General features: G+C 43.7%; 2 protein-coding genes across 9 annotated transcripts in view; both read left to right on the forward strand.

Moving 5' to 3' along the window:
* Nucleotides 1-214: 214 nt before the first annotated feature.
* Nucleotides 215-14652, forward strand: cacul1 (CDK2 associated cullin domain 1). 5 transcript variants are annotated; one of them, XR_004822620.2, is made up of 10 exons: nt 228-881; nt 10652-10778; nt 10927-11029; nt 11196-11291; nt 11429-11531; nt 11666-11755; nt 11954-12092; nt 12795-12880; nt 12973-13085; nt 13277-14652. XR_004822620.2 is itself a non-coding variant. In XM_035753912.2 (9 exons), the coding sequence occupies exons 1-8, from the start codon at nt 581-583 to the stop codon at nt 12835-12837; spliced, it is 1002 nt and encodes a 333-aa protein (XP_035609805.1). In that variant the 5' UTR covers nt 228-580; the 3' UTR covers nt 12838-12880; nt 12973-14652. The 5 variants fall into 5 exon arrangements, 3 of the variants coding, with proteins under 3 accessions (XP_035609806.1, XP_035609804.1, XP_035609805.1); XR_004822619.2 differs by lacking the exon at nt 12795-12880 and having other exon boundaries at nt 223-881; XM_035753912.2 differs by having other exon boundaries at nt 12973-14652.
* A 1473-nt stretch (nt 14653-16125) lies between these two features.
* mypn (myopalladin) overlaps nt 16126-26855 on the forward strand; it is a 50038-nt gene continuing 39308 nt past the window's right edge. For all 4 annotated transcript variants that reach the window (XM_035753914.2, XM_035753917.2, XM_035753916.2 and 1 more), the window contains exons 1-2: nt 16126-16348; nt 17706-18857. In XM_035753914.2, coding sequence (XP_035609807.1) covers nt 17707-18857 — 1151 coding nt within the window. In that variant the 5' untranslated portion in view covers nt 16126-16348; nt 17706. The remainder of the gene's footprint in view (nt 16349-17705; nt 18858-26855) is intronic.

Genomic DNA, 26855 nt, shown 5'->3' on the forward strand with positions numbered 1-26855 from the left:
CAACTGGAAGGGTTTGGGGAAGCTGTCAGCACGACCATTGTCACGATACGTCAGTCGTTGCTTCAAGCCACATCAGAGATACCTTTGAGCGCGGCACTAGAGAAGAGATTGTGTGACGATTCGTTTAGTAACCGCGTGACGCACTATGACAACGTGAACGCAATTGGTCGACAGTCTGCTTGGTAAGGCGTTACACGTTCCTCCATTCATTTCCAATTTGGATTGCTATCTCCTCCTTTCAATATCTCTGGCCACACCGCGCCATACACCAAACGGCAGAAAACGTACCGCGAAGTCTGTTCAAGAACGTTTTGGGGAAACGTACAAACCGTTCCGCAATGTAGTTAACGTTCAAGTGAACTGAACGTACATTGTAGTCATTGCATGATTTTAACTACATTGCCCTCCTGCCCCAGTTCAGGCTCTGCCTAAAAGAAAATGCTGCAAAGTGTCGTAAAACAGTTTTCCATGCAGCAGCTAGCGTACAAGGTGTAAAGGGATGGTGCTCTAAAAACGCAAATTTTCAAATCGAACTTGAAATTCATGAAGATTTTCCTCAGACAACTTGCAAGGCTAAAGCATGGAGGACATGGAAGACGACTACAACCATAACTACTGTGCGAACAGTGCCAGTGGACAAGTCCTCTATCTCAGGAATGAACTGTCAGATGTACCCCAGCCCCTATCTATCTCACCGGGTCTAGCCACGCGAGATGTAGCTGCGCAGGAGAACCACTCAAAGGTTTGTTCCAGTTCCAGCAGCAGTTTAAAGTTCATGGATTCAGACTCGAGCAGCGTGAGCAGTGACACCAGCGAGACTGACAGCCCATCGGCGGCGTCCATCGCAGGGAAACTGACCCTGAACTCAGCCTCAAAGTTTCGTAAGTTGAAAGCATCAGCATTAAAAGCACTAATTATGACGGCCTAATGTTTATGTTTATCATGTTTTGGACTGGCATGGGATGGGGATGTAGCTTGCCATACAATTAAGTTATTGCCATTGCATTGCCTTGCCTTGCCTTTGGCCTACACGTCAGTGGAGTAGTTTGGCTACTGTCAGGGCCTGATAATCACTTGTTTAGCCACGTGTCCTAATTGTTATAGTTGTCCAAAGCTTGGTCCAAAAAGGTGACACATTTTGTTGTGTGATGCAAGGAAGAGCTAAATAACTTTCATTCTGATATTGACATTGGAAGGCAGTTGATATTTCCTGTCATTGTGGTCTTGAGTAAGGCACTTAACTGTGCTGGTGGGATACTCTATAAAACATTTGATCTGTCAACCCTCCAACTGGAGAGCTACTGGGTGTGCAGGCTTTTTCTCCAACCCTGCTCAAACACACCAGAGTCAGTTTTATTAAAGTCCAGTTGAGCAGCTGCTTTCTTTTTTTCTTACAATGTGTTATGTTCGAAGCAAGGCTGGAGCAAAAGCCTGCACACCCAGTAGCTCTCCTTGACTCTCCAGGAGGAGGGTTCGCAACCCTGCAAACATTGCAATTACAACCAAATACTTGTCTTAATAAAATAATTCTCTCATTCAATGAACCAGAGATCAAATGGCTGAGATGGGTGAAGTAGCTAACTCAATGTTTATTTAATTGTAAGGTTAAAATATTCAGTGTTCAGGGGAGATCTTGACAACATAGGAGCAGTGGCGATTTTAGCATGTAGATCTTGGTGGTGGCTTTGCATGCCAGCAAAGCCACAATACATTAATTGGACTACAACGGTGACAAACGGTGCTCACAAACTGTTAGGGCCTACATAAAGCTGTCCCAACAGCAGCCCAAACACCTTAGCACTGTTACACCTGGCTATCAGCGGAGCCTTGTCTGGCAGCGAAACAGTTCATTCAGCCTCATTTAGTGCCTTTACAAAAACATAGCTGATATGGTTGACTTGCTTAAACAAATGTGGTTTCTATTGACAATTGAGATGTACAAACTATGGCATAAGGGGACTACGAGCGGATAAGGGGCAATCCGTCATTTTCAATTAAGACATGATTGATGGAGCTAGGACATACGTAGTCAATATAACTATTTGTTCAGCACTTTTGAAAAGTACAGCGAAATAATTCAGAACATGGGCCGTTCTTATGGTATTCTCCCTGTACACCAAGTCAGAACCGTATAATAAATAAAGTGGGCATCTAAGCAGACAATGAAAGCTCTTACAATATTCAATAATGACATTTCTCTAAAACAGGCAATAGGCTACATGTGCACCACCAAGTAAAAACAATAGGCTAAATTTATGAAGGGAAAAGGAACCAAATTATTAGGGTGAGGCACATGGGCTACTAACAGCTTACTACACAACATACACTTAGTATAACTTTCTTAATGTATTTTCTAAAATTTTATACCAGTTCCCAGTTGTCTTGAACTCACTGAAGTCTGATATTTCTGAGTTTCCAGTTGTTTTTTGTAAGCTAAAGAAGTCATGCTGGATTGACAGCATGGCCAATGTTGAATGTTTATCATTTTAAGCTTGGAAAAGAGTCCCTTAAACCCAGACTTGGCTCACACATCCACTCCACTGAATAGCAAGCTAGTGATTGCTTTGCAATGCTTGCAGTTAGCCACTGATTCCTTCCAAACCACTCATTGTTGAATTTGCGATTTCCAACTTGTTGTGTAATGTTTATCTCCAATGCCCCAATATGTTATCTATAATTTATCTTCATATGACAAGGATTGAAAAAGATTTGCTAGTGGATTGTCGTCTTGAATCATGATGATGACTGCTAGCTAAGATTTTGAAAGTATCAGTCCAATAAATGCTACTGTAGATATAACGTGATTTGACATAACTTTATCTGTGGCCACACGTAGTGTCCCCATGAGTGACAGAACACTGAGCCAATCACGGTGCAACTAGAGAACGTTGCCAACCCCTAAGCTCTGTATTTTTCGCTGGCTGCCCCACCACAACAGAAAGCACTGAGCTAGGCTGAAACGACTTCATTTTGGAGCTGCCTTACTCAAGAAAGCAAAGAGACCGTGTTTGTATGCGGCTTTATTAACTAAATGGTTATAATTTGTTTTACACTGTTTGCAAACTGATATGTGACATGTATTAATGCCAAAATAACATGCAAAACAGGCAACCCCCTCCCCCCAAAAATAGCCCCCTCCCCCAAAAATATTTTGCCCAGCAGGATGCTCTCAAATGTGCATCTGTAAAAGTTTGAAAATACGGGAGCCGTGGAGCAGTCAACAATGCGCAATATAGCTATAATCCTCTTGTCCAACAATGTTTTTTACTTGCCCCGGGAAGCAGACAAGCGTTAATGACTTGTGACCTTTGCACCCTATGGTTGGAAGGTCCTTGTTTGGAATCAGTGGTGTAGTGGTTCCTGGAGAAGTGAGTATACAAAATTTCACTAACGGCTCACTCGGGGAAGGAAAAGCTCCCTGTGTGAAAGAAATTCTATGAGCAAAGGTGGCATGTGCTCTGAATCACATTTTGGTATTTCAGTCAGGCCAACCCTAGCCCCAACTCTATCCCCAATAAATGATTTCCTAAAAACAAAAGGTTAAATTCATACACAGCTTTTTATAGGGTTATGGTTTCCACATGGTCATATTTCCATGTTACAGCACTTGTTTTCAGAAGACAGCTAATTAGCACAGGTAGTCCACTCTATCTGCCTCTCTGAACACGTATGTAAATGGAAGACAGACGCCAAAGGTGTTGTCACTGAAAAATACAGTGACCTGCAACTGTGTTAAAACAGTGTACAGTAAGTGTGTATTTGGCTTTTGTGAAAGTATTCAGACCCCTTGACTTTTTTCACATTTTGTTACGTTACAGCCTTATTCTAAAATGGATAAAATAAAAATCAGCAATCTATACACTACCCCATAATGACAAAGCGAAAATAGGTTTCAGATTTTTTTTAAATGTATTAATTGGAAATTTCAGATTTACATAAGTATTCAGACCCTTGCCATGAGACTCAAAATTGAACTCAGGTGCGTCCTGTTTCCATTGATCATCCTTGAGATGTTTTTACAACTTGATTGTAGTCCACCTGTGGTAAATTCAATTGATTGGACATGATTTGGAAAGGCACACACCTGTCTATATAAGGTCCTACAGTTGACAGTGCATGTCAGAGCAAAAACCAAGCCATGAGGTTGAAGGAATTGTCCGTAGAGACAGATCTGGGGAAGGGTACCAAAGAATATCTGCAGCATTGAATGTCCCCAAGAGCACAGTGGCCTCCATCATTCATAAATGGAAGAAGAGATTTCCTAGAGCTGGCCGCCCTGCAAAACTGAGCAATCGGGGGAGAAGGGCCTTGGTCAGGGAGGTGACCAAGACCCTGATGGTCACTCTGATAAGCTCCTCTGTGGAGATGGGAGAACCTTCTAGAAGGACAACCATCTCTGCAGCACTCCACCAATCAGGTCTTAATGGTAGAGTGACCAGACAGAAGCCACTACTCAGGAAAAGGCACATGACAGCCCATTGGAGTTTGCCAAAAGCCACCTAGACTCTGACCGTGACAAACAAGATTCTCTGGTTTGTTGAAACCAATAACTCTTTGGCCTGAATGCCAAGCTTCACGTCTGTCGTTACCAAAGTGTTAAACAAATCAAAATATAGTTTATTCAAAGAAGCCACCCTTTCCCTTGATGACAGCTTTGCACACTCTTGGCATTCTCTCAATCAGCTTCATGAGGTAGTCACCTGGAATGCATATAAATTAACAGGTGTGCCTTGTTAAAAGTTAATTTGTGGAATTTCTTTCCTCCTTAATGCGTTTGAGTCAATCAGTTGTGGTTTACAGAAGATAGCCCTATTTGGTACAAGACAAAGTCCATATTATGGCAAGAACAGATCAAACATATCTCAACATCAACTGTTCAGAGGAGACTGAGTGAATCAGGCTTTCATGGTCAAATTACCGTGAAGAAACCACCTCTGAAGGACACCAATAAGAAGAAGAGACTTGCTTGGGCAAGAAACACGAGCAATGGACCTTAGACCGGTGTAAATCTTTCAATTGGTCTGAGTCCAAATTTGAAACTTTTGGTTCCAACCACCGTGTTTTTGTTAGACGCAGAGTACAGTAGGCGAACGGATGATCTCCGCATGTGTGGTTCCCACCATGAAGAATGGAGGAGTGATTGTGTCAGGGTGCTCTGCAGATGACACTGTCTGTGATTTATTTAGAGTTTTAAGGCACACTTAACCAGCATTACTATTACAGCATTCTGTAGCGAAAAGCCATCCCATCTGGTTTTGGCTTAGTCGGACTGTCATTTTGATTTTCAACAAGACAATGACCCAAAATACACCGCCAGGCTGTGTAAGGGCTATTTGACCAAGGAGAGTGATGGAGTGCTGCATCAGATGACCTGTTCTCCACAATCACCCGACCTCAACCCAATTGAGATGGTTTGGCATGAGTTGGACCGCGGAGTGAAGGAAAAGCAACCAGCAAGTGCTCAGCATATATGGGATCTCCTTCCAGACTTTTGGAAAAGCATTCCAGGTGAAGCTGGTTGAGAGAATGCCAAGAGTGTGCAAAGCTGTCATCAAGGCAAAGGGTGGCTACTTTGAAGAATCTCAAATATAAAATATATTTTGATTTAACACTTTTTTGGGTTACTATGTGATTCCATATGTGTTATTTCATAGTTTTGATGGCTTCACTATTATTCTACAATGTAGAAAATAGTAGATGTAAAGAAAAAGCCTTGAACGAGTAGGTGTGTCCAAACGTTTTGACTAATACATTTACTTTACATTTAAGTCATTTAGCAGACGCTCTTATCCAGAGCGACTTACAAATTGGTGCATTCACCTTATGACATCCAGTGGAACAGCCACTTTACAATAGTGCATCTAAATCTTTTAAGGGGGGTGAGAAGGATTACTTTATCCTATCCTAGGTATTCCTTAAAGAGGTGGGGTTTCAGGTGTCTCCGGAAGGTGGTGATTGACTCCGCTGTCCTGGCGTCGTGAGGGAGTTTGTTCCACCATTGGGGGGCCAGAGCAGCGAACAGTTTTGACTGGGCTGAGCGGGAACTGTACTTCCTCAGTGGTAGGGAGGCGAGCAGGCCAGAGGTGGATGAACGCAGTGCCCTTGTTTGGGTGTAGGGCCTTATCAGAGCCTGGAGGTACTGAGGTGCCGTTCCCCTCACAGCTCCGTAGGCAAGCACCATGGTCTTGTAGCGGATGCGAGCTTCAACTGGAAGCCAGTGGAGAGAGCGGAGGAGCGGGGTGACGTGAGAGAACTTGGGAAGGTTGAACACCAGACGGGCTGCGGCGTTCTGGATGAGTTGTAGGGGTTTAATGGCACAGGCAGGGAGCCCAGCCAACAGCGAGTTGCAGTAATCCAGACGGGAGATGACAAGTGCCTGGATTAGGACCTGCGCCGCTTCCTGTGTGAGGCAGGGTCGTACTCTGCGGATGTTGTAGAGCATGAACCTACAGGAACGGGCCACCGCCTTGATGTTAGTTGAGAACGACAGGGTGTTGTCCAGGATCACGCCAAGGTTCTTAGCGCTCTGGGAGGAGGACACAATGGAGTTGTCAACCGTGATGGCGAGATCATGGAACGGGCAGTCCTTCCCCGGGAGGAAGAGCAGCTCCGTCTTGCCGAGGTTCAGCTTGAGGTGGTGATCCGTCATCCACACTGATATGTCTGCCAGACATGCAGAGATGCGATTCGCCACCTGGTCATCAGAAGGGGGAAAGGAGAAGATTAATTGTGTGTCGTCTGCATAGCAATGATAGGAGAGACCATGTGAGGTTATGACAGAGCCAAGTGACTTGGTGTATAGCGAGAATAGGAGAGGGCCTAGAACAGAGCCCTGGGGGACACCAGTGGTGAGAGCGCGTGGTGAGGAGACAGATTCTCGCCACGCCACCTGGTAGGAGCGACCTGTCAGGTAGGACGCAATCCAAGCGTGGGCCGCGCCGGAGATGCCCAACTCGGAGAGGGTGGAGAGGAGGATCTGATGGTTCACAGTATCGAAGGCAGCCGATAGGTCTAGAAGGATGAGAGCAGAGGAGAGAGAGTTAGCTTTAGCAGTGCGGAGCGCCTCCGTGATACAGAGAAGAGCAGTCTCAGTTGAATGACTAGTCTTGAAACCTGACTGATTTGGATCAAGAAGGTCATTCTGAGAGAGATAGCGGGAGAGCTGGCCAAGGACGGCACGTTCAAGAGTTTTGGAGAGAAAAGAAAGAAGGGATACTGGTCTGTAGTTGTTGACATCGGAGGGATCGAGTGTAGGTTTTTTCAGAAGGGGTGCAACTCTCGCTCTCTTGAAGACGGAAGGGACGTAGCCAGCGGTCAGGGATGAGTTGATGAGCGAGGTGAGGTAAGGGAGAAGGTCTCCGGAAATGGTCTGGAGAAGAGAGGAGGGGATAGGGTCGAGCGGGCAGGTTGTTGGGCGGCCGGCCGTCACAAGACGCGAGATTTCATCTGGAGAGAGAGGGGAGAAAGAGGTCAGAACACAGGGTAGGGCAGTGTGAGCAGAACCAGCGGTGTCGTTTGACTTAGCAAACGAGGATCGGATGTCGTCGACCTTCTTTTCAAAATGGTTGACGAAGTCATCTGCAGAGAGGGAGGAGGGGGGGGAGGGGAGGAGGATTCAGGAGGGAGGAGAAGGTGGCAAAGAGCTTCCTAGGGTTAGAGGGAGATGCTTGGAATTTAGAGTGGTAGAAAGTGGCTTTAGCAGCAGAGACAGAGGAGGAAAATGTAGAGAGGAGGGAGTGAAAGGATGCCAGGTCCGCAGGGAGGCGAGATTTCCTCCATTTCCGCTCGGCTGCCCGGAGCCCTGTTCTGTGAGCTCGCAATGAGTCGTCGAGCCACGGAGCGGGAGGGGAGGACCGAGCCGGCCTGGAGGATAGGGGACATAGAGAGTCAAAGGATGCAGAAAGGGAGGAGAGGAGGGTTGAGGAGGCAGAATCAGGAGATAGGTTGGAGAAGGTTTGAGCAGAGGGAAGGGATGGAAGAGGAGAGAGTAGCGGTGGAGAGAGAGCGAAGGTTGGGACGGCGCGATACCATCCGAGTAGGGGCAGTGTGGGAAGTGTTGGATGAGAGCGAGAGGGAAAAGGATACAAGGTAGTGGTCGGAGACTTGGAGGGGAGTTGCAATGAGGTTAGTGGAAGAACAGCATCTAGTAAAGATGAGGTCGAGCGTATTGCCTGCCTTGTGAGTAGGGGGGGAAGGTGAGAGGGTGAGGAGAGGAGTGGAAAGAAAGAGGCAGAGAGGAATGAGTCAAAGGTAGACGTGGGGAGGTTAAAGTCGCCCAGAACTGTGAGAGGTGAGCCGTCCTCAGGAAAGGAGCTTATCAAGGCATCAAGCTCATTGATGAACTCTCCGAGGGGACCTGGAGGGCGATAAATGATAAGGATGTTAAGCTTGAAAGGGCTGGTAACTGTGACAGCATGAAATTCAAAGGAGGCGATAGACAGATGGGTAAGGGGAGAAAGAGAGAATGACCACTTGGGAGAGATGAGGATCCCGGTGCCACCACCCCGCTGACCAGAAGCTCTCGGGGTGTGCGAGAACACGTGGGCGGACGAAGAGAGAGCAGTAGGAGTAGCAGTGTTATCTGTGGTGATCCATGTTTCCGTCAGTGCCAAGAAGTCGAGGGACTGGAGGGAGGCATAGGCTGAGATGAACTCTGCCTTGTTGGCCGCAGATCGGCAGTTCCAGAGGCTACCGGAGACCTGGAACTCCACGTGGGTCGTGCGCGCTGGGACCACCAGATTAGGGTGGTCGCGGCCACGCGGTGTGGAGCGTTTGTATGGTCTGTGCAGAGAGGAGAGAACAGGGATAGACAGACACATAGTTGACAGGCTACAGAAGAGGCTACGCTAATGCAAGGAGATTGGAATGACAAGTGGACTACACGTCTCGAATGATCAGAAAGTTAAGCTTACGTAGCAAGAATCTTATTGACTAAAATGATTAAAATGATACAGTACTGCTGAAGTAGGCTAGCTGGCAGTGGCTGCGTTGTTGACTTTGTAGGCTAGCTGGCAGTGGCTGCGTTGTTGACACTACACTAATCAAGTCGTTCCGTTGAGTGTAATAGTTTCTACAGTGCTGCTATTCGGGGGCTAGCTGGCTAGCTAGCAGTGTTGATTACGTTGCGTTAAAAGAACGACAATAGCTGGCTAGCTAACCTAGAAAATCGCTCTAGACTACACAATTATTTTGATACACAGACGGCTATGTAGCTAGCTCTGTAGCTAGCTACGATCAAACAAATCAAACCGTTGTGCTGTAATGAAATGAAATGAAAATGTGATACTACCTGTGGAGCGAAGCGGAATGCGACCGGGTTGTTGAGTGCGGAAGTTCTATTCAGTAGACGTTGGCTAGCTGTTGGCTAGCTAGCAGTGTCTCCTACGTTAAGGATGACAAATAGCTGGCTAGCTAACCTCGGTAAATTAAGATAATCACTCTAAGACTACACAATTATCTTGGATACGAAGACAGCAAAGACAACTATGTAGCTAGCTAACACTACACTAATCAAGTCATTCAGTTGAGTGTAATAGTTTCTACAGTGCTGCTATTCGGTAGACGGTGGACGTTTGCTAGCTGGCTAGCTGCTGGGCAGATAGCAGTGTAGACTACGTTAGGACGACGAAATACGAAGTTGCAATAGAAGTGCTGACTGTTTCACTTTGTTGTCCTCTTTCTTTTCCTTTTTCTTCTCTCCTTTTGTCCTTATTTTGTCTTCCTTTCTTCTGTTAACTAGATATTTTTTGTTATTCTTTGTAAGCTAGCTAGCTTCTTACTTATACTTTATGTAATTGTGATATTTTATTTTTTACATTTGCTAACATTTCCAAAAACCTGTTTTTGCTTTGTCATTGTGAGATATTGGGTATAGATTGATGAGAGGGGGAAAACAAAATCTGTTTTTAGAATAGGGCTGTGACTTAACACGTGGAAAAAGTCGAGGGGTCTGAATATTTTCCGAATGCACTGTATGTCCTCCACCATCAGCAACTGTAATTACATTTCTAGGGTAAAGGAGTTTAAATGAAATAGACTGAACAGAAATACTGCAATGTTACTCTTGTACTTGCATGCTGGGTGGGAGTAACACAGCCTTGGGATGGAAGTAACAGCTGGCGAGAAGTACACAATGTCTAATCTCCATGTTTCTGGTTTGTAATACAAACAAACAAATGTACAACAAATGTACTATCAGCCATAATTTCATGTTCGTGTCGATTTGAATAATCAATGCTATAGACTCAGAATATATGAAAATGAACCATGCGTCAACATCGCAATGTTGCCCAACTACAATATTCTGCCTTACAATATTAATCAGACTAAAGTGGATCACAATATAGTATTACAGCTATATTAACACTTTTTTTAATGGGAATGTAGTAGATGTTTTTCACCATTTTCAATTACTATGAATGCTTAGCCCTACCAATCAGGTGAGCTCTAGCTGTCCTTGTCATGCGCGCTCCTCGTGTCTTGACAGAATAAACAGATTTATTCTCTTTACGAACGGCAAACTCATGCTTATAACATTTCCACGGCTTGACATAAAGTAATTGACCCCCCCCCCCATAATCATGAAGATGTATATATTTGTGATAGCTCAAGTCGTTGTGAAAATAACCTCTTTCATCATTGTGTGGTTCAGTAATGAATGCAATGACCGAAGAGGACTATAGAACCACATACTGGCCGAACCTGGAGAAAGCCATTGACCACCTGCTAATACAAAACCCCATGGACCACATCTCCATTTCATATGAGCAGATTTACAGGTGAGACTCAAACAGTGTGACTGGGTTGATTTCTCACGTAGCTTTTGAAAGAAATGAACACGTGGAACTGCCGTACTCATGTTTGAGACCTTAGAGGGGAGCTATTGCAACTGGTCCGTTTTTAATAGTTTTCCTTTCCCTGTTTCAGCTGTGTGTACAAGTGTGTTTGTCAACAGCACTCTGAGCTACTGTACAAAGACTTGATTCTGAAGATTACTACCCATCTTCAACAAGTCTCTTCTGATCTTCAAGTAAGTGGAAACATAGAACCCGGGATCTATGTACCATACTGTACCAACAAGGTTTGCCATGGGAAAACAAAACAGGAAAGTGGGTAGTATCTCTTTTTTCACCCCCAAAAAGTGTATAATAACCTGATAAATTAACACTGATATTTTTTTTCCTATCTTTTATCAGATTAGTCCACCACGGAATTTAATAGAGAATTTCAACATTGCTCTAACTCGGTACACAGATGCTCTTCAATGCATAGTTCCCGTATTCATCTACATGGTATGTACCCATATAAGCTGCTCATCTCTTTGAGCCAGTTTCCCAGATACAAATTTAGCCTACCCCGTCAATGGTCAGAGCAGACCTTAATCATATACTCCTTTCACACACGCATGTTTTTCTTCCTAATTTCTAAGAATAAGTTCTACATTGAAACGAAGCTAAACCGAGACCTGCGAGAAGATCTCATGAAGCTTTTTACCGATCATGTTGCAGAAAAACATGTAGACACATTAATACGTGAGTACAGTGGACTGGCGAACTGACACCATGCCGTGCACTCCAAAGCCAAAACTATTTAGCTTATGACTCATACTTAAAATTGTGTTGTTGTTAATTATCTTTTCTTTTTCTTTCTCTGTTTTTCCTTTTAGCTCTTCTCCTCGAAGCCCATTCCATGCCGTTTCAAGTCAGACCTTCAACAATGGCCAGTGTGGTCAAAGGCTTGTATACTCTTTGGCCCGGTGAGCGCTTTCTGTCGTTTTCAAATGCTACAACACATGCTGCTAACAAAATAGTTACATCCACTTGTAAAATGACGTTTAACTACTGTAACTGTCGTGCACGATTGTAGAAATATGCCTTTAAGCACTATTTGTGGAAATATGCCTTTAAGCACTATTTGTGGGTCTCTCACAATGACTATTGGTTACCTGTTTCAGATTGGGCACATTTAGCCCCAGCTGTCTTCTCTGGATTCATTCCTCAAATCAACCCCCCAACAGTGGAATCCCAGCTCTCTGACTATGCTGCTCGTGACCAGAAACTACAAATGGAGCTATCTCTGAATGGTTTTCCAAGGTGAGTGTTATAAGTCAGAGTTTAGCAAAAAAAAAAGAATGTACTTCCCGCCAGGGTTGTGTTCATTAGGAAAACATTTTGCAACAGAAAACAAAAATGAGGCCTCCCGGGTGCCGCAGTGGTTAAGGGCACTGTACTGCAGCGCCGGCTGTGCCACCAGAGACTCCGGGTTTGCGCCCAGGCTCTGTCGTAACCGACTGCAACCGGGACGTCCGTGGGGCGACGCACAATTGGCCTAGCGTCGTCCGGGTTAGGGAGGGGTTGGCCGGTAGGGATATCCTTGTCCCATCGCGCACCAGCGACTCCTGTGGCGGGCTGGGCACAGTGCGCGCTAACCAAGATTGCCAGGTGCACGGTGTTTCCTCCGACACATTGGTGCGGCTGGCTTCCGGGTTGGATGCGTGCTGTGTTAAGAAGTAGTGCGGCTTGGCTGGGTTGTGTATCGGAGGACGCATGACTTTCAACCTTTGTCTCTCCCGAGCCCGTACGGGAGTTGTAGCGATGAGACAAGATGGTAGCTACTAAACAATTGGATACCACGAAATTGGGGAGAAAAAGGGGTAAAATTAAAGAAAAAAGAAAACAAGCATTTCTTATTAAACAAGTTCAGATGGTACATCCCCATTTCGGACCATTTTCTTCGGTTGTGCCCCAAATGAACACAGCCCTGGTTTTTGATTAAGCTTTCTTTTTGTTTTGCAGAGGTGACCAGTCTCGCAAGAGAGCCAGCGAGGAGTCTGCATAGAATAAGGATGATGCATCCATTGCTTGCTATTGACTTTAAAAATGTAACCTTATTTGCATCATAATTCATAATCAGACGTATTGAAAAAAATATGTACACAAATATGAGTAACTGGTTGATTTTTTTTTAATGCAGATGCTCTGACCGTCAGCGACCTGGCTCAACCCAAATTGACAAAACACTGTGAATGACGAAGATTCTCTGATGCTGAGTGGGTGAGCGTCAGCCAAGCTTCATTTTTGACCCACGTGAGTTGTAGTGGACACTGTTTCTTTGCCTCCTCTGAAAAGCACAGTGAATTAATGATGGTGCACCATTGTTCTTTCAGTTTTTGATGATAAATTCATCTTTATTGTTAAGATACTACGAGGTTTACTGGGTTTGTTCTTATTTTTCCATTAAAGTGTGCCTTCTGCTCTGCTTTGTTGGGATATTCAAGTTGCCTAACAGATGCCATTTTAGGCTCCCGAGTGGCGCAGCGGTATAAAGCACTGCATCTCAGTGCTAGAGGCATCACTACAGACCTGGTTTGATTCCAGGCTGTGTCACAACCGGCCGCGATTGGGAGTCCCATAGGGCGCCGCACAATTGGCCCAGCGTCGTCCGGGTTAGGGCTTGGCCGTCATTGTAAATAAGAATATTTTCTTAACTGACTTGCCAAGTTAAATAAATACAATAAAAAAACAGGTGGATGGGCATGAATCCCAGTTTGACCACATATTGTATACTGTGTCAATCATGGGTCGTGTTCATTAGGGCATGCGGCAAAAAAAAAAATGGACAGATATATTTTACAATGGAAAACAAAAAGGCTTGTTTCTGATTGGACAAATCTGGGTAGTCCCTCCCTTTTCCATTCTTTTTTTAAACTAATGAACATGGCCCTGATCTCTAACCGGGACCACCCGCATCTCCTGTTGGTCTTATTGAGTAACTGACAGTCTGCTGCTATTCCTCATTTGTTGTTGTGTAGAACACTTGATTCCTGTCTCTTGTTTAACTAATATTGTGTCCCTTTTTGTATCAGTCAGGTCAGTCTTGATTCTCCTCAGTGATTTTTAAGATAAAGGGGCTTGTCTTTGTAATCTCGGCACACATTTAAAATGTCTATCATGGCAACTTTAAACCAATCCACCTCTCAAGTCTTGTTTATCTGGGATTTACAGAATAAAATCTGTCCGGCATAACAGTATTTCTTTCTCAATGGGTACAAAAAGCAGCAAAGCATGTTCCTTTACATTTTGAGTAAAGTTTAGGTTATAACTGTGAAAAGGTTGTGTAGATCATTTTTTTAAAGGATTACATTTCGCTTTTATTGAGTTGCTGTCTAACCAAATCATATTTGCCAAGCACGCTAAAGATGATTCACAATGTTTTTATTCCCTGTTATTAAAAGTTGCATTGCGACTCCAGAAATGATGGCGTCAGTCTCCCCATGTTGCTGCTGTTGCTGCATTAGGCTGTGCATTATATCAAGTCACTGAGCCAATTGATTACAATCAAATTTTGAAAAATGTTGTGAATTTGGTTACAGTGATGATGTCAAATAATGTACAGTAGATGGATGTTGAATAATCCTGCTGTTCTCTCAAGTTGCCCAGATGATGATCAATTTGACCTTCCTTTGTTACATGTTTATGTTGAGTGAAAGTATTTGATTTACAGCTCTTTGCACTGTTTTAAGTGTAATGTGATGCTCGAGCTTGGTTGTGATTGTTTTCCTGTGAGGATGTTGGAGATGACTCACTCATTGTCTTATGTACAGTTTTACTTTCAATAAACACATCTTGAAAATTATGTATATTATCACCTGTGGAATCACTGGGATCTTGTGGGCGGAGTAATGATGGACTAAATATACACCAGGCAGAGTTTCTCCTAAGTTAATTAGTACTGTGAATAAAGGTTCAAATAATTAAATGGAGAACGGAGAAAATCAACACAGGATACTCAGATGCGTGAAATTATGGCATTCATTAAGTTGTAATTACTGTCTTTAAGCATTGTTTAAGAGCGAGTACTGAAAGGCATATTGCTGGACCTCTTCTCTGATACGTTATCTTTGTAGCAGGCCAATTATATATATTTTTTTCATTTCATGCCCGAGTTGAATGATGCAGTATAGATACACTGAGTATATGAAACATTAGGAGCACTTGCTCTTTCAATGATATGCACTGACCAGGTGAATCCACGTGAACACTATGATCCCTTATTAAATCCACAGGTTAAAGAAGGACTTATAAGCCTTGAGACATGGATTGTGTGTGTGTGCCAGACAAAACACTTAAGTGCTGTAACGTCGTTCTTCGTTTGTCGAAAGAGAGTCGGACCGAAATGCAGCGTGGTGGTTACTCATGACTAATGGAAAAAGTGACACATGAAATAACTATACAAAACAACAAACGGAACGTGAAACCTAATTACAGCCTATGTGGTGAAACTACACAGAGACAGGAACAATCACGAAATACACAGTGAAACCCCGGCTACCCATCAGAGACAACAAGAATCACCTGACTCTGAGAACCGCCTCAGGCAGCCAAGCCTATACTAGACACACCCCTAATCAACCACAATCCCAATGCCTACAGAAACCCCAATACGACAATACAATAAACCCATGTCACACCCTGGCCTGAACAAATAATTAAAGAAAACACAAAATACTAAGACCAAGGTGTGACAAGTGCCTTTGAACGGGTTATGGTAGTAGTTGCCAGATGCACCAGTTTGAGTGTGTCAAGAACTGCTACGCTGCTGGGTTTTCCCCACAACATTTTCCCATGTGTGTCAAAAGCATTTGAGTCGATATGGGCCAGCATCCCTGTGGAATGCTTTCGACACCTTGTAAAGACCTTTCCCTGACAAATTGATGCTGTTCTGAGGGCAAAAGGGGGTGCAACTCAGGAAGGGGTTTCAAATGTTTTGTAAACTCTTGTGTATATAATCATTAGGAAGTCATAGTCAAGATATCAATGTTCATGAGATCAAATATAGAGTGGTGGGGCTCTATGGTAATGCCCGTTCAACTAGTTCACCAAGAGCACACACTTTGTTGTTAATAAACACCAGTAACCTGCCGGTTAACATTAGTGTGTCCGGAGGCTCAACAAGGAGCTTCTAATTCGGTGGAGTGGCTGTGCTTTGACAGACTACTGTATGTGCTGCCGGAGGAGGGATCCCTTTCCAGAACGCCTCCACTGGCCAATGAGCTTAGACGCCACCCAGACACATGGTCCGGGCCACCCCGAAATAACCTGCGACTAGTGCACTCACAAATGTTATTACTTTTACTGGTGACAGGTTGCCCTAGCTACTCGCCTCCACATGTCCCAGTAAACTCCAAGGTTAACTCTGTTCAAGTAATTGGGAAGCCGGCCGGGGAAGCTGCCTCTTGTGTTCACATTTTCCCAGGTGGCCACCACCAACGGAAGACCAGAATCGCCTCTCTTTGAGCAAAGGTGTGCTCCGAGGATTACCACAAGCTCCCGCTGGGGTTTATTTGAAGGTAAAACACCCAACCCCTGTTACCTGTCGTTCATAAGTGTCCTATTGACTGTCGTTTGGGTTCATACATCATCCACCAATGAATTGGTGTACAGTAAACTCTCAGCAGGTTTCACATAGACCCACTTCATTGGGCAAGCATGGGCTTAAGGCTTATATTATTTATTTTGAAGTGACTTACGTTTGAATAGTTCTACCATGAACCTGGGTGGGTATTGTTGCTTTTTCTCAGTGTTCAGTGCCTCCCTCATAAACTCAAACAAAATTATTTGGTTGTGTGATTAGATTTTTTTGGTAAGTGATCAAATACTGTTTGAGTGCACAGAAGATGAGGATAACTGTTTTTTTTCTTCAATTTGTTCATGTAAACTGAGCCCTTACTATAATTAGATATGACTGGGGGGGCTTGGAGGCTGTTTGCAAAGGATTCATGTACACAACAGCTGTGGCTGCAAGTCTGTTGGAAGGGGCATTGCTGCCTCTCTTAATTGCGCAGATTTGAGTGTCAGTAGCATCTGTGTACCCTATCCCGTTTCTGGATTCAATAACTACTTGGAGCTAGTGTCAAAAAGCTTTTTAAAGGCTGGGCATGAAGGAAAATTATGTCTTAAATGCACCGAAAACAGCTATGCTTATCCAAGTTGGGTGAGATCCAATGTCCATGCATGAAACTAATCTCTGTCTGGGGCCACAAGAGGTTTAAGGTGTTTTGAAATGAAAATAGTATTTTAATAGGTATCAAATGGTTTAGCACTGGGTTGAAACATGTTGGCATGCTTTTATTATTATTCAAATGGGTGTGATTACTCTAGACTCGAGTCTAGTGTTTTTTCCTTCTGCTAATGAATAACGAAACAAGATATTTTGTATGTTATTGAAACAATTAGTCATATTGACCAATTACACTCCCTAGTCAGGTTTGTAGCTGTGCCCTAACTCCAAGCCATGTGGCTGCTTGCTGATTTTGTGTTAGAATTATGACCCCCACGAATGTTTAAGCCTGGCAAACCGATTCCAAAGAATGACACTGTATGTCAACAGTTTTTGTGGGGGTGGCATTTGTGCATGGGGTACTGTGAATTTCCATTGCAATTGAAAGAGAAAGGTAGTACTGCAGAAGCGCATCCTAAAATAGGAATGTTTTATGACCAACGAGTGGAATACACATTGTTAATCTTATTGAGATTACTTCCAAAGTATTCTGTGATTTTACCAACATTTCATTTGTTCTGTCAAATATTGAGTTCATGGGAGAAGCATTGACTGAACTTATTTAAATTATACTGTTTCACGAGGGGAATACAAATATACACTGATACACTAAAATAAACCGTTTAAACCCTTTTATTCCCCCACAGCATGCAAGAGAACAGCGTGGACCAGCCTACATCATTATCTCAGCTCTTGAGAGAGAACTACTTGGCCGAAGCACGAGCACACCAGAGACACAGCGAGATGAGTCGTTCCGACTCCTCCTCACGGCGCCTGGTCTACGGGCCCCTCAAAGGCAAGATGGCGGACTCTGCGGGGCTGGACGAGCTGCAACACCAGCTCCCAGACCTCTCAGCCTTCCTGAGTCAGGAAGAACTGGATAAGAGTGTTAACCTAGCCTGTCAGGCTATCGGACCCGAGGCCCGCGAAGAGAGGTCAGATGTCAAGGCCTCCCCCTCTGCCACCTCCGACACTCCCGACACCCAGCCTGATCCGGAATTAAAAGAACCCCTACCAACACACCCGGAATTCTTGCCAGAGAGACGGCCATACCCACCTCTGTCCCTCCAGGACAATGTTATAAGGACAGACGAACAGATATATCAGCCGTCCCAACCGTCCATCCAGGACAACTCGATGAGGACAGACAGACAGTCGTTCCCACCGTCCATCATCCAAGATATTGCAGTGAAGGACAACCGGGAGGACATTAAGAGACCAGGGGCTGGGGGGAGGAACACCCCGGCATTCGGCCTGGAGAACCAGTCCAAGAAGGAGTTCCTCAACAAGGCAGCAGACTTCATCGAGGAGCTCTCCTCTCTGTTCAAGGCAAACAGCTCCAAAAGGATACGGCCCCGATCGTGCAAAGCTCATAGGAGCAGAGCCAACAAGGGCCAAGCCGATGGGAGCATTTACTCCCTGAACGCAGACGACAGGGAACGGCCCATTCTTCTCCAAGACTTCGAAATGGAGATGGAGAGGCCTGCTAATCCCTTCTGCATTCAGCCGCCAGAGGTCCAAGGTTTGGACATGGACCCGGGTTATGGGCACGCTGACTTCCCCATGCAGGACTGCAGGACTACTGAGGAGCAGTATGATGACTCTGAGGTGCTGGAGGCGGATGAAGTGGATGAGGCTGAGAGCCCTGCCCTGGTGGAGATCACCCCTGGAGTGTACACAGCCGACCCCATCTGTGAGCCCCCTCACTTCATCCAGAAACTGAAAAGCAGGGAGGTGTCGGAGGGCAGCAAGGTCCAACTGGACTGCATTGTTCAAGGACTCCCCATGCCCGAAGTCCGGTAAGGCGAAACCAAACGTTCAAACTCAACTACAATGTTAGTGTTTTTGTAGCCATAGATGCATATCTTCATTTAAAGGATATCGTCACATTTTTTTTTTTACAAAGTAGTCTTATAGGGCAAGGAGAAACTTTCACCCACAGTTCAAATAGCCATTTCTAAGTTTAACTAGCTTTACAGTGGCTAAAGTTAGCAGTGGCTTTTGTAACAAATCTGAACAGTTGATGAAACTTTATCCCATCCCCATAGACTACTTTCAGGTGAAATGGAAAAATATAGACTAGTAATAAAAAATAAAATGTACTGTAAACTCGGGTAGTACTTTGATAGTAGTACACAAGGTTGTACACAAGGTGGTAGTACACACGTTTTATTGTGATTTACTAGCTAGCTGATTTGAATGCCCCATGCTTTCCCCGGGAGGTGGAGCTGCTCTTGCATTCTCTCTGAAACTATTCTAAATTTGCCTCATTGAAATGTAATACCATGAGAAGTCAGCCGGTGAGTCAGTGTGGTCAGCAAGCACATATGAGCCTTAAAACAGGCGATTACTCACCACATAGCAGAATCTGAGTACAAATGCGTTATTTTCCTGTTGAAGACATAATCTAAATGGACATATGAAAGAAGTACAGGAATCGAGGGTGAGTGAGCAATATGATGTAAAGTGGCCCAATTTTGATATTCAGAATGTTGTTGACATTGTCAGATACGAACACTCCAGTATTTTTGCTGGAGTACTTATTCAACACATTTTGAAATATATATTGATTTTGTTTCAAAGAAAAGAAGGACAATAAGAAAAGCACTTCTTATAGGTATTTTGTCAATTGTAAACTGACAAGCAAACAGTCATATTTGCTTGTTTGGGCTTGAATTTGAATGCAAATATTCAAATATGCCTCCTCACTGGGCACACACTGGTTGAATCACAATTTCAATTTCATGGTTGAATTGACGACTGCTGATCAGGACATCCATGACCCTGAGCTAGTATTTACAGTATACACTCAACTTAAAAATGCAAATTTCTCTAACTCTTCCGGACGCCCTGTTTATAGGTGCCCCTGTTTGTGTATTTTGTTTTATGTCTGGAACATTTGATCATGCCGGTGTGTGTACGCAGCATTCTAAATGCCAATGGGTTTTATCAGCACATAACAATGCTCTTAAATATCTGAACACGGATTGTGGCCTATTTGCCAAGATATAACAGAAGAGTGATTCCTGCATTATGGACATTACATTTGCATGCAAAATCACAATTTGAATGTCTCACAGAATGGACAAAACAAAATGTAAATGTGTGTGTCTATGGAACCCTTTGGTGGGAGTAAATTTCCCCAGAAAACAGACTTCTAAGTGTTGGCATGTTGTAGAAATGAAGCAAAGAAGGAAGCATCATCGATGTTACATGAAACGGGCAAGCTTTTTGGTGAGACTGAACATATAAGCCAAAGTCTGAATTTGTAAGTCTTCGGTCAAAACATGGATAGCCATGTCGAAGGAAAAGTTTGGCTGAACACAAAAACAAAAATGTGGAAAATGTGGTTATTTCCATTATTACTTTACAGAGGAAAGAAAACGACTGTTATGGATCTTACACCCTCCGTTATGGATGTTACAGAGTCTGAAATAGACATTCAAATCTTAAATGTTTATTGATCAAAATCTAACATTACACATTTGTTGTCATTTGGAATGTTCTTAAAAGGTCAGCAGAAGGCATAGTGCCTTAGGATTACACAATTACAGGTGGCCTGACAGCAGGTAGCCGAGTGGTTAAGAGCATTGTGCCAGTAACCAAAATGTTGCTGATTTGAATCCTCCAGCCGACTAGGTGAAACAACTGTCTGTGCCCTTGTGCAAGGCACTTAACCCCAGTTGGTCTGATAAGAGCATCTGCCGAATGACTAAAATGTAAAAATGTAGCCTGCATAGTATACAAGTCCAGTCAACACACCCTGACTGGTAAAACATGTTTTATCTTATATATACACTACAGTTCAAAAGTTTGGGGCCACTTAGAAATATCCTTGTTTATGAAAGAAAAGCACATATTTTGTCCATTAAAAGAACATAAAATTGATCAGAAATACAGTGTAGACATTGCTAATGTTGTAAATGACTATTGTAGCTGGAAACAGCAGATTTCTTTATGGAATATCTGTATAGGCATACAGAGGTCCATTATCAGCAACCATCATTCCTGTGTTCCAATGGCACGTTGTGTTAGCTAATCCAAGTTTATAATTTTAAAAGGCTGATTGATCATTAGAAAACCCTTTTGCAAATATGTTAGCACAGCTGAAAACTGTTGTTCTGATTAAAGAAGCAATAAAACTGTCCTTCTTTAGTCTAGTTGAGTTTCTGGAGCATCAGTATTTGTGGGTTTGATTACAGGCTCAAAATGGCCAGAAACAAAGAACTTTCTTCTGAAACTCGTCAGTCTATTCTCGTTCTGAGAAATTAAGGCTATTCCAAGCGAGAAATGGCCAAGAAACTGAAGATCTCGTACAACGCTGTGTACTATTCCCTTCACAGAACAACGCAAACTGTCTCTAACCAGAATAGAAAGTGGAGTGGGAGACCCCGGTGCACAACTAAGCATGAGGACAAGTACATTAGAGTGTCTAGTCGTCAAATGGCAGCTTCACTAAATAGTAACCGCAAACACCAGTCTCAACGTCAACAGGATGCTGAGTGTCTGCTGAGAACAGACATGTAAAAGAAGTGTCTATGGAATAAAATGTGTAGTTACAAATATTTCTGCCCTGGGTTCTTGTATACCTTACGACCCAATCGTTGGGCTTCCCAAGAGGAATCGGCAGCGAAAAAGAGGCAGAAGAGCTGGCATCTTTGTGAGACTAGGGCAAAAGGGAAAACCTTCCACCACTTCCCTCCATTCTATTGGCCAGTCACTCGATAATAAGATGGATGACCTCCGATCACAAATTTGCTATCAACTCTTGTAACTGCAATATTCTCAGTTTTTCTGAGAGATACCCCCAATGACTATCCAACTCGATGGATTCTCCATTCGCTGAGCAGACAGGACAATGGATTCGGGGAAATCCAGAGAGGGAAGGGTAAGTTTCTTCATCAACAACAGCAAATGGTGTGCAAACTATAGCGCAGTGGAAGTCTCAACCTATTATTCACCTGTCTTGGAATACACTATGGTCAAATACCGACCCTTCTACCTCCCGATAGTTTTCATCTGTTATCATGACTGCTGTATATATTCCACCTCAGGACAACAACAAGATGGCACTTAACAAACTGTACGAAGCTATAAACAAGCAGGAACCAAGCACCCGGAGGCTGCTTTTCTTGATGCCGCTGATTTTCATTCTGCGTCACTAAAACACGTGATGCCCACAAGTAAGCATACAAGGCCTCCCTCGTCCCCCTTCAGCAAATCAGATCATGACTCAATACCCCTGCTTCCTGTTTTCAAACATAAGCTCAAACAGGAAGTATCTGTGACACGCTCCATAGAGAAATGGTCCACCAAAGCGGAGACTAAGCTGCAGGACTGCTTTGCTAGTGCTGACTGGAATATGTTCCAGGACTCCGCCAATAGCATCAACGAGCTAACCATCTCCATCACTGGCTTCATCAGGAAATGGATCAACACAGAGGTACTGACTAACTAAAGGACAGAGCTACCGCACACAGGCCTATCGCAGCAAACCCAGAGTCAACGGTTGAGAACACAAACGCATACAAGAAGTCCTGCTACGACCTCTGCAGAATCCCCATACAGGCAAAAGGACAATATAGGAACAAGGTGGAATCCTATTACACTGACTCCGACGATCAAAGCATGTGGTAGGGGCTACAGTCCATTACGGATTACAAAGGAAGACCTAGCCCTGATCTGCCCAATGATGCTTCCTCTACCTAACGAATTCAATGCATTTTATGCACGCTTCGACAAAACAAAACTGAGCCATGCATGAGGCCCCCTCCTTGTCCCAGAGGACTGGGGGATCTCGCTCTCCGACTTGAGTAAGGCTTTTAATCTGGTCAACACTCGCAAGGCCACAGTGCCGAACCGTATTCCAGGTCGCGTTCTCAGAGCATGCGCCGACCCACTGGCAGGCATCTTCACAGTAATTTTCAACCTCTCCTTGTCCCAGTCTGTAATCCCCACATCTCAAGCTGACCACCATCATTCATGTTCCGAAGAAGTCTAAGGCTATCTGCCACAATGACTACCGCCCTGTAGCACTCACATCTGTTATTATTCAAGGAGTGTGACACTAGCCTGGATGCTTATAAGAAATTCCACTACAAACTCAGATGAGCCATCAAACAGGCAAAGCATCAATACAGGACCAAGATCGAATCCTACTATGCTGGCTCTGATGCTCGACAGATGTAGCAGGGCTTAAAAACTAGCACGGATTACAAAGGGAAAACAGACAAGATAAATGCCTTCAATGCTGATTTCGAGGCAAGCATCACTGAACCATGCATGAGAGCACCAGCTGTTCTGCACAACTGTGTGATCTCGCTCAAGAACCCCGTGCCAACGTAACCTGCCTGAATTACTATTGCACCTTAGCACTCACATATATAGCCATGAAATGCTTTGAAAGGCTGGTCGTGGCTCAAATCAACACGATCATCCTGGACACACTGGACCCACTCCAGTTCGTCTACCGCCCCAACAGATCCACAGACGACGCAATCGCTATTGCACTCCACACTGCCCCCCACCCACCTGGACAAAAGGAATACTTATGTAAGAATGCTGTTCATTGACTACAGTGCATCATTTAACAACATAGCCCCCTCCAAGATCTTCACCAAGCTCAGGACCCTGGGACTGAACACCTCCCTCTGCACCTGGATCCAGGACTTCCTGAAGGGCCGCCCCCAGGTAGTGAGGGTAGACACATCGGCCACACTGACCATCAACACCGGGGCCCCTCAAGGTGCGTGCTTAGTCCCTGTACTCCTGTTCACCCACGACTGCGTGGCCACGCAGAACTCTGACACCATCATCAAGTTTGCTGACGACACGGCTGTGGTGGGACTGATCACCAACAATGATGAGGCGTTGGTGATCAGTCCCACCACAGTCGTGGAGGCCAGGTCATCTGATGCAGCCCTTCATCACTCTCCTTCTAGGTCAAATAACCCTTATACAGCCTGAAGGTGTGTTGGGTCTTTATCCTGTTGAAAAGCAAATGATAGTCCCACTAAGCGCAAATCAGGTGGGATGGCGTATCTCTGCTGAATGCTGTGGTAGCCATACTGGTTAAGTGTGCCTTGAATTCTAAATAAATCATAGACAGTGTCACCAGCAAAGCACCCCCACACAAACACACCTCCTCCTCCATGCTTCACGGTGGGAACCACACATGCAGAGATCATTTTTTCACCTACTGCGTTTTACAAAGACGCGATGGCTGGAACCAAAAAATTCACATTTGGACTCATCAGACCAATGGACAGATTTCCACCGGTCTAATGTCCATTGCTTGTGTTTCTTGGCCCAAGCAAGTCTCTTCTTCTTATTAGTGTCCTTTAGTAGTGGTTTCTTTGCAGCGATTCAACCGTAAAGGCCTAATTCACATAGTCTCCTCTGAAAAGTTGATGTTGAGATGGATCTCTTACTTGAACTCTGTAAAGCATTTATTTGGGCTGCAATTTCTGAGGCTGGTAATTGTAATGAACTTATTCTCTGCAGCAGAAGTAACTCTGGGTCTTCCTTTCCTGTGGCAGTCCTCATGATAGCCTGTTACATCATAGCGCTTGATGGGTTTTGAGACTGCACTTGAAGAAACTTTGAAAGTTCTTGAAATGTTCTGTATTGATTGACCTTCATGTCTTAAAGTAAGGATGGACTGTCGTTTCTCTGCTTATTTGAGCTGTTCTTGCCATAATATTGACTTTGTCTTTTACCAAATAGGGTTATCTTCTGTATACCAACAATACCTTGTCACAACACAACTGATTGGCTCAAAAACATTAAGAAGGAAAGAAATTGCACATATTAACTTTGAACAAGGCACACCTGTTAATTGAAATGCAATCCAGATGACTACCTCATGAAGCTGGTTGAGAGAATGCCAAGAGTGCGTAAAGCTGCCATCAAGGCAAAGCGTGGCTACTTTGAAGAATCTCACATTTAAAATATATTTTGATTTGTTTATAACACTTTTTTGGTTACTACAGTACACCATATGTGTTATTTCATAGTTTTGATGTCTTCACTATTATTCTACAATGTAGAAAATAGTAAAAAATAAGGAAAAACCCTGAAATTAGTAGGTGTGCCCAAACTTTTGACTTGTACTGTATGTATCACCATTAGTATTTTACCATAAGTATTTATATATTCCTGCTACCTGTAATTGTTCAGCCCTGTTTATATGTATATTCTACTACCGGTCGGTCACTTTTTATGTATAAACCTTCTTCAACCACTCCAGTACCACTGCACATTGAATAGGGTACTGGCACTGACCTGAATATACTTGCATTCTCATGTTTCTTCAACTTATGTTTTTTTAAATTCTATTTTGTCTATATTAATATTATCACTGCATTGTTGGGAAAGAATTTCACGGTACTGTTTTACACCTGGTGTATCCTGTGCACGTGGCAAATAAACTTTGCCGTCTATCAGTTGGTGTGTTAACTTGCGTTAGTTCTTGACGTCATGGTTATGTTCTCTCAGTATTAAGTGTGCTCGGTATCACCTTCTATGGTTTAGTAGCTCTGGTGTGTCAGGGAATAGTATTGTGTCTATTCTCAGTCTATGTTTAGTATTGTGTGTATACGATTGGGACACCCAGTCATAGTCGCCTTAACTTTGGGACTCTCTGTTGGGGGGTTGGGGGGTCTTTCCTCTCTAAGCTAGGGCCTGGAGGGAAAATAGCCTTGACAGGTGCAGCAGCCAGGCAGTCTACGCAGTCTTTGCCTTCTCCTCTGCTACTCATACTTTGAAATTAGAACCTTACTCATTAGAAATGACACGCTTTTCCAGTGATGTCCCCTACATTCAGTACCAGTCAAAAGTTTGGACAGACCTACTCATTCAAGGGTTTTTCTTTATTTGTACTATTTTCTACATGGTAGAATAATAGTGAAGACATGCACTATGAAATAACACATAAGGAATCATGTAGTAACCAAAAAAGTGTTAAACAAATCAGAATCTATTTTATATTCTTCAAAGTAGTGTTGTGGAAAAATTCTTACACAGGGACACTCGAAGTCAATCTTAAGTGAATCATTGTTTATTTTCACTGCCGCTGGAGAGATTTCAACCAACTCAATGCACCACAGTACACATGTCAATCAGGAGCTCCTCCTGAGCAGACCCAGCAGTTGTCTTTTATACGGCTATACACAGACAAGTTATATTTGCATGATTTAGTGAATTCACTTATTGATTAATTAATGAATTGATCAATACCTTTTTGTTTCATTCATGTGACCGACCAATAACAAGGCTTCTCCTCTCTAAGCTGAGACCTTGAAACTGAGATATCTTTAGTCTGTTCTGAAAACTGAACAGGCAGTTAACCCACTGTTCCTAGGCCGTCATTGAAAATAAGAATTTGTTCTTAACTGACTTGCCTAGTTAAATAAAGGTACAAATAAAATAAAAACACAGTCGTTCGTTCTCAAAACAAGGTCTGGGCGTACTGCCAAATTGCAGCTACTGATAGTGAGGATTTGTACAGTCAGCCACTTGCATAAACACAGAAATTGGTTTATAGAACAGCACATGAATAGAACACAGCAATTAGTTATAAAGAAAAGCACAAATGTTAAAATTCCCATTACAGTAACTACCCTTTGCCTTGATGACTGCTTTGCACACTCTTGGCATCCTCTCAACCAGTTTTACCTGGAATGCTTTTCCAACCGTCTTGAAAGAGTTCCCACATATGCTGAGCACTTGTTGGCTGCTTTTCCTTCACTCTGCAGTCCTTCTCATCCCAAATCATCTCAATTGGGTTAAGGTTGAGT

This window comes from Oncorhynchus keta, chromosome 36 (assembly GCF_023373465.1).
Source record: "Oncorhynchus keta strain PuntledgeMale-10-30-2019 chromosome 36, Oket_V2, whole genome shotgun sequence".
NCBI classification, from domain to species: domain Eukaryota; kingdom Metazoa; phylum Chordata; class Actinopteri; order Salmoniformes; family Salmonidae; genus Oncorhynchus; species Oncorhynchus keta.

Coding starts and splice junctions, on each gene's coding strand:
- cacul1 (XM_035753911.2), top strand. CDS start 581: ATGGAGGACATGGAAGACGACTACAACCATAACTACTGTGCGAACAGT. Junction 11,030..11,195: donor AAGTCTCTTCTGATCTTCAA/GTAAGTGGAAAC, acceptor ATCTTTTATCAG/ATTAGTCCACCACGGAATTT. Junction 12,093..12,972: donor TCTCTGAATGGTTTTCCAAG/GTGAGTGTTATA, acceptor TTTTTAATGCAG/ATGCTCTGACCGTCAGCGAC.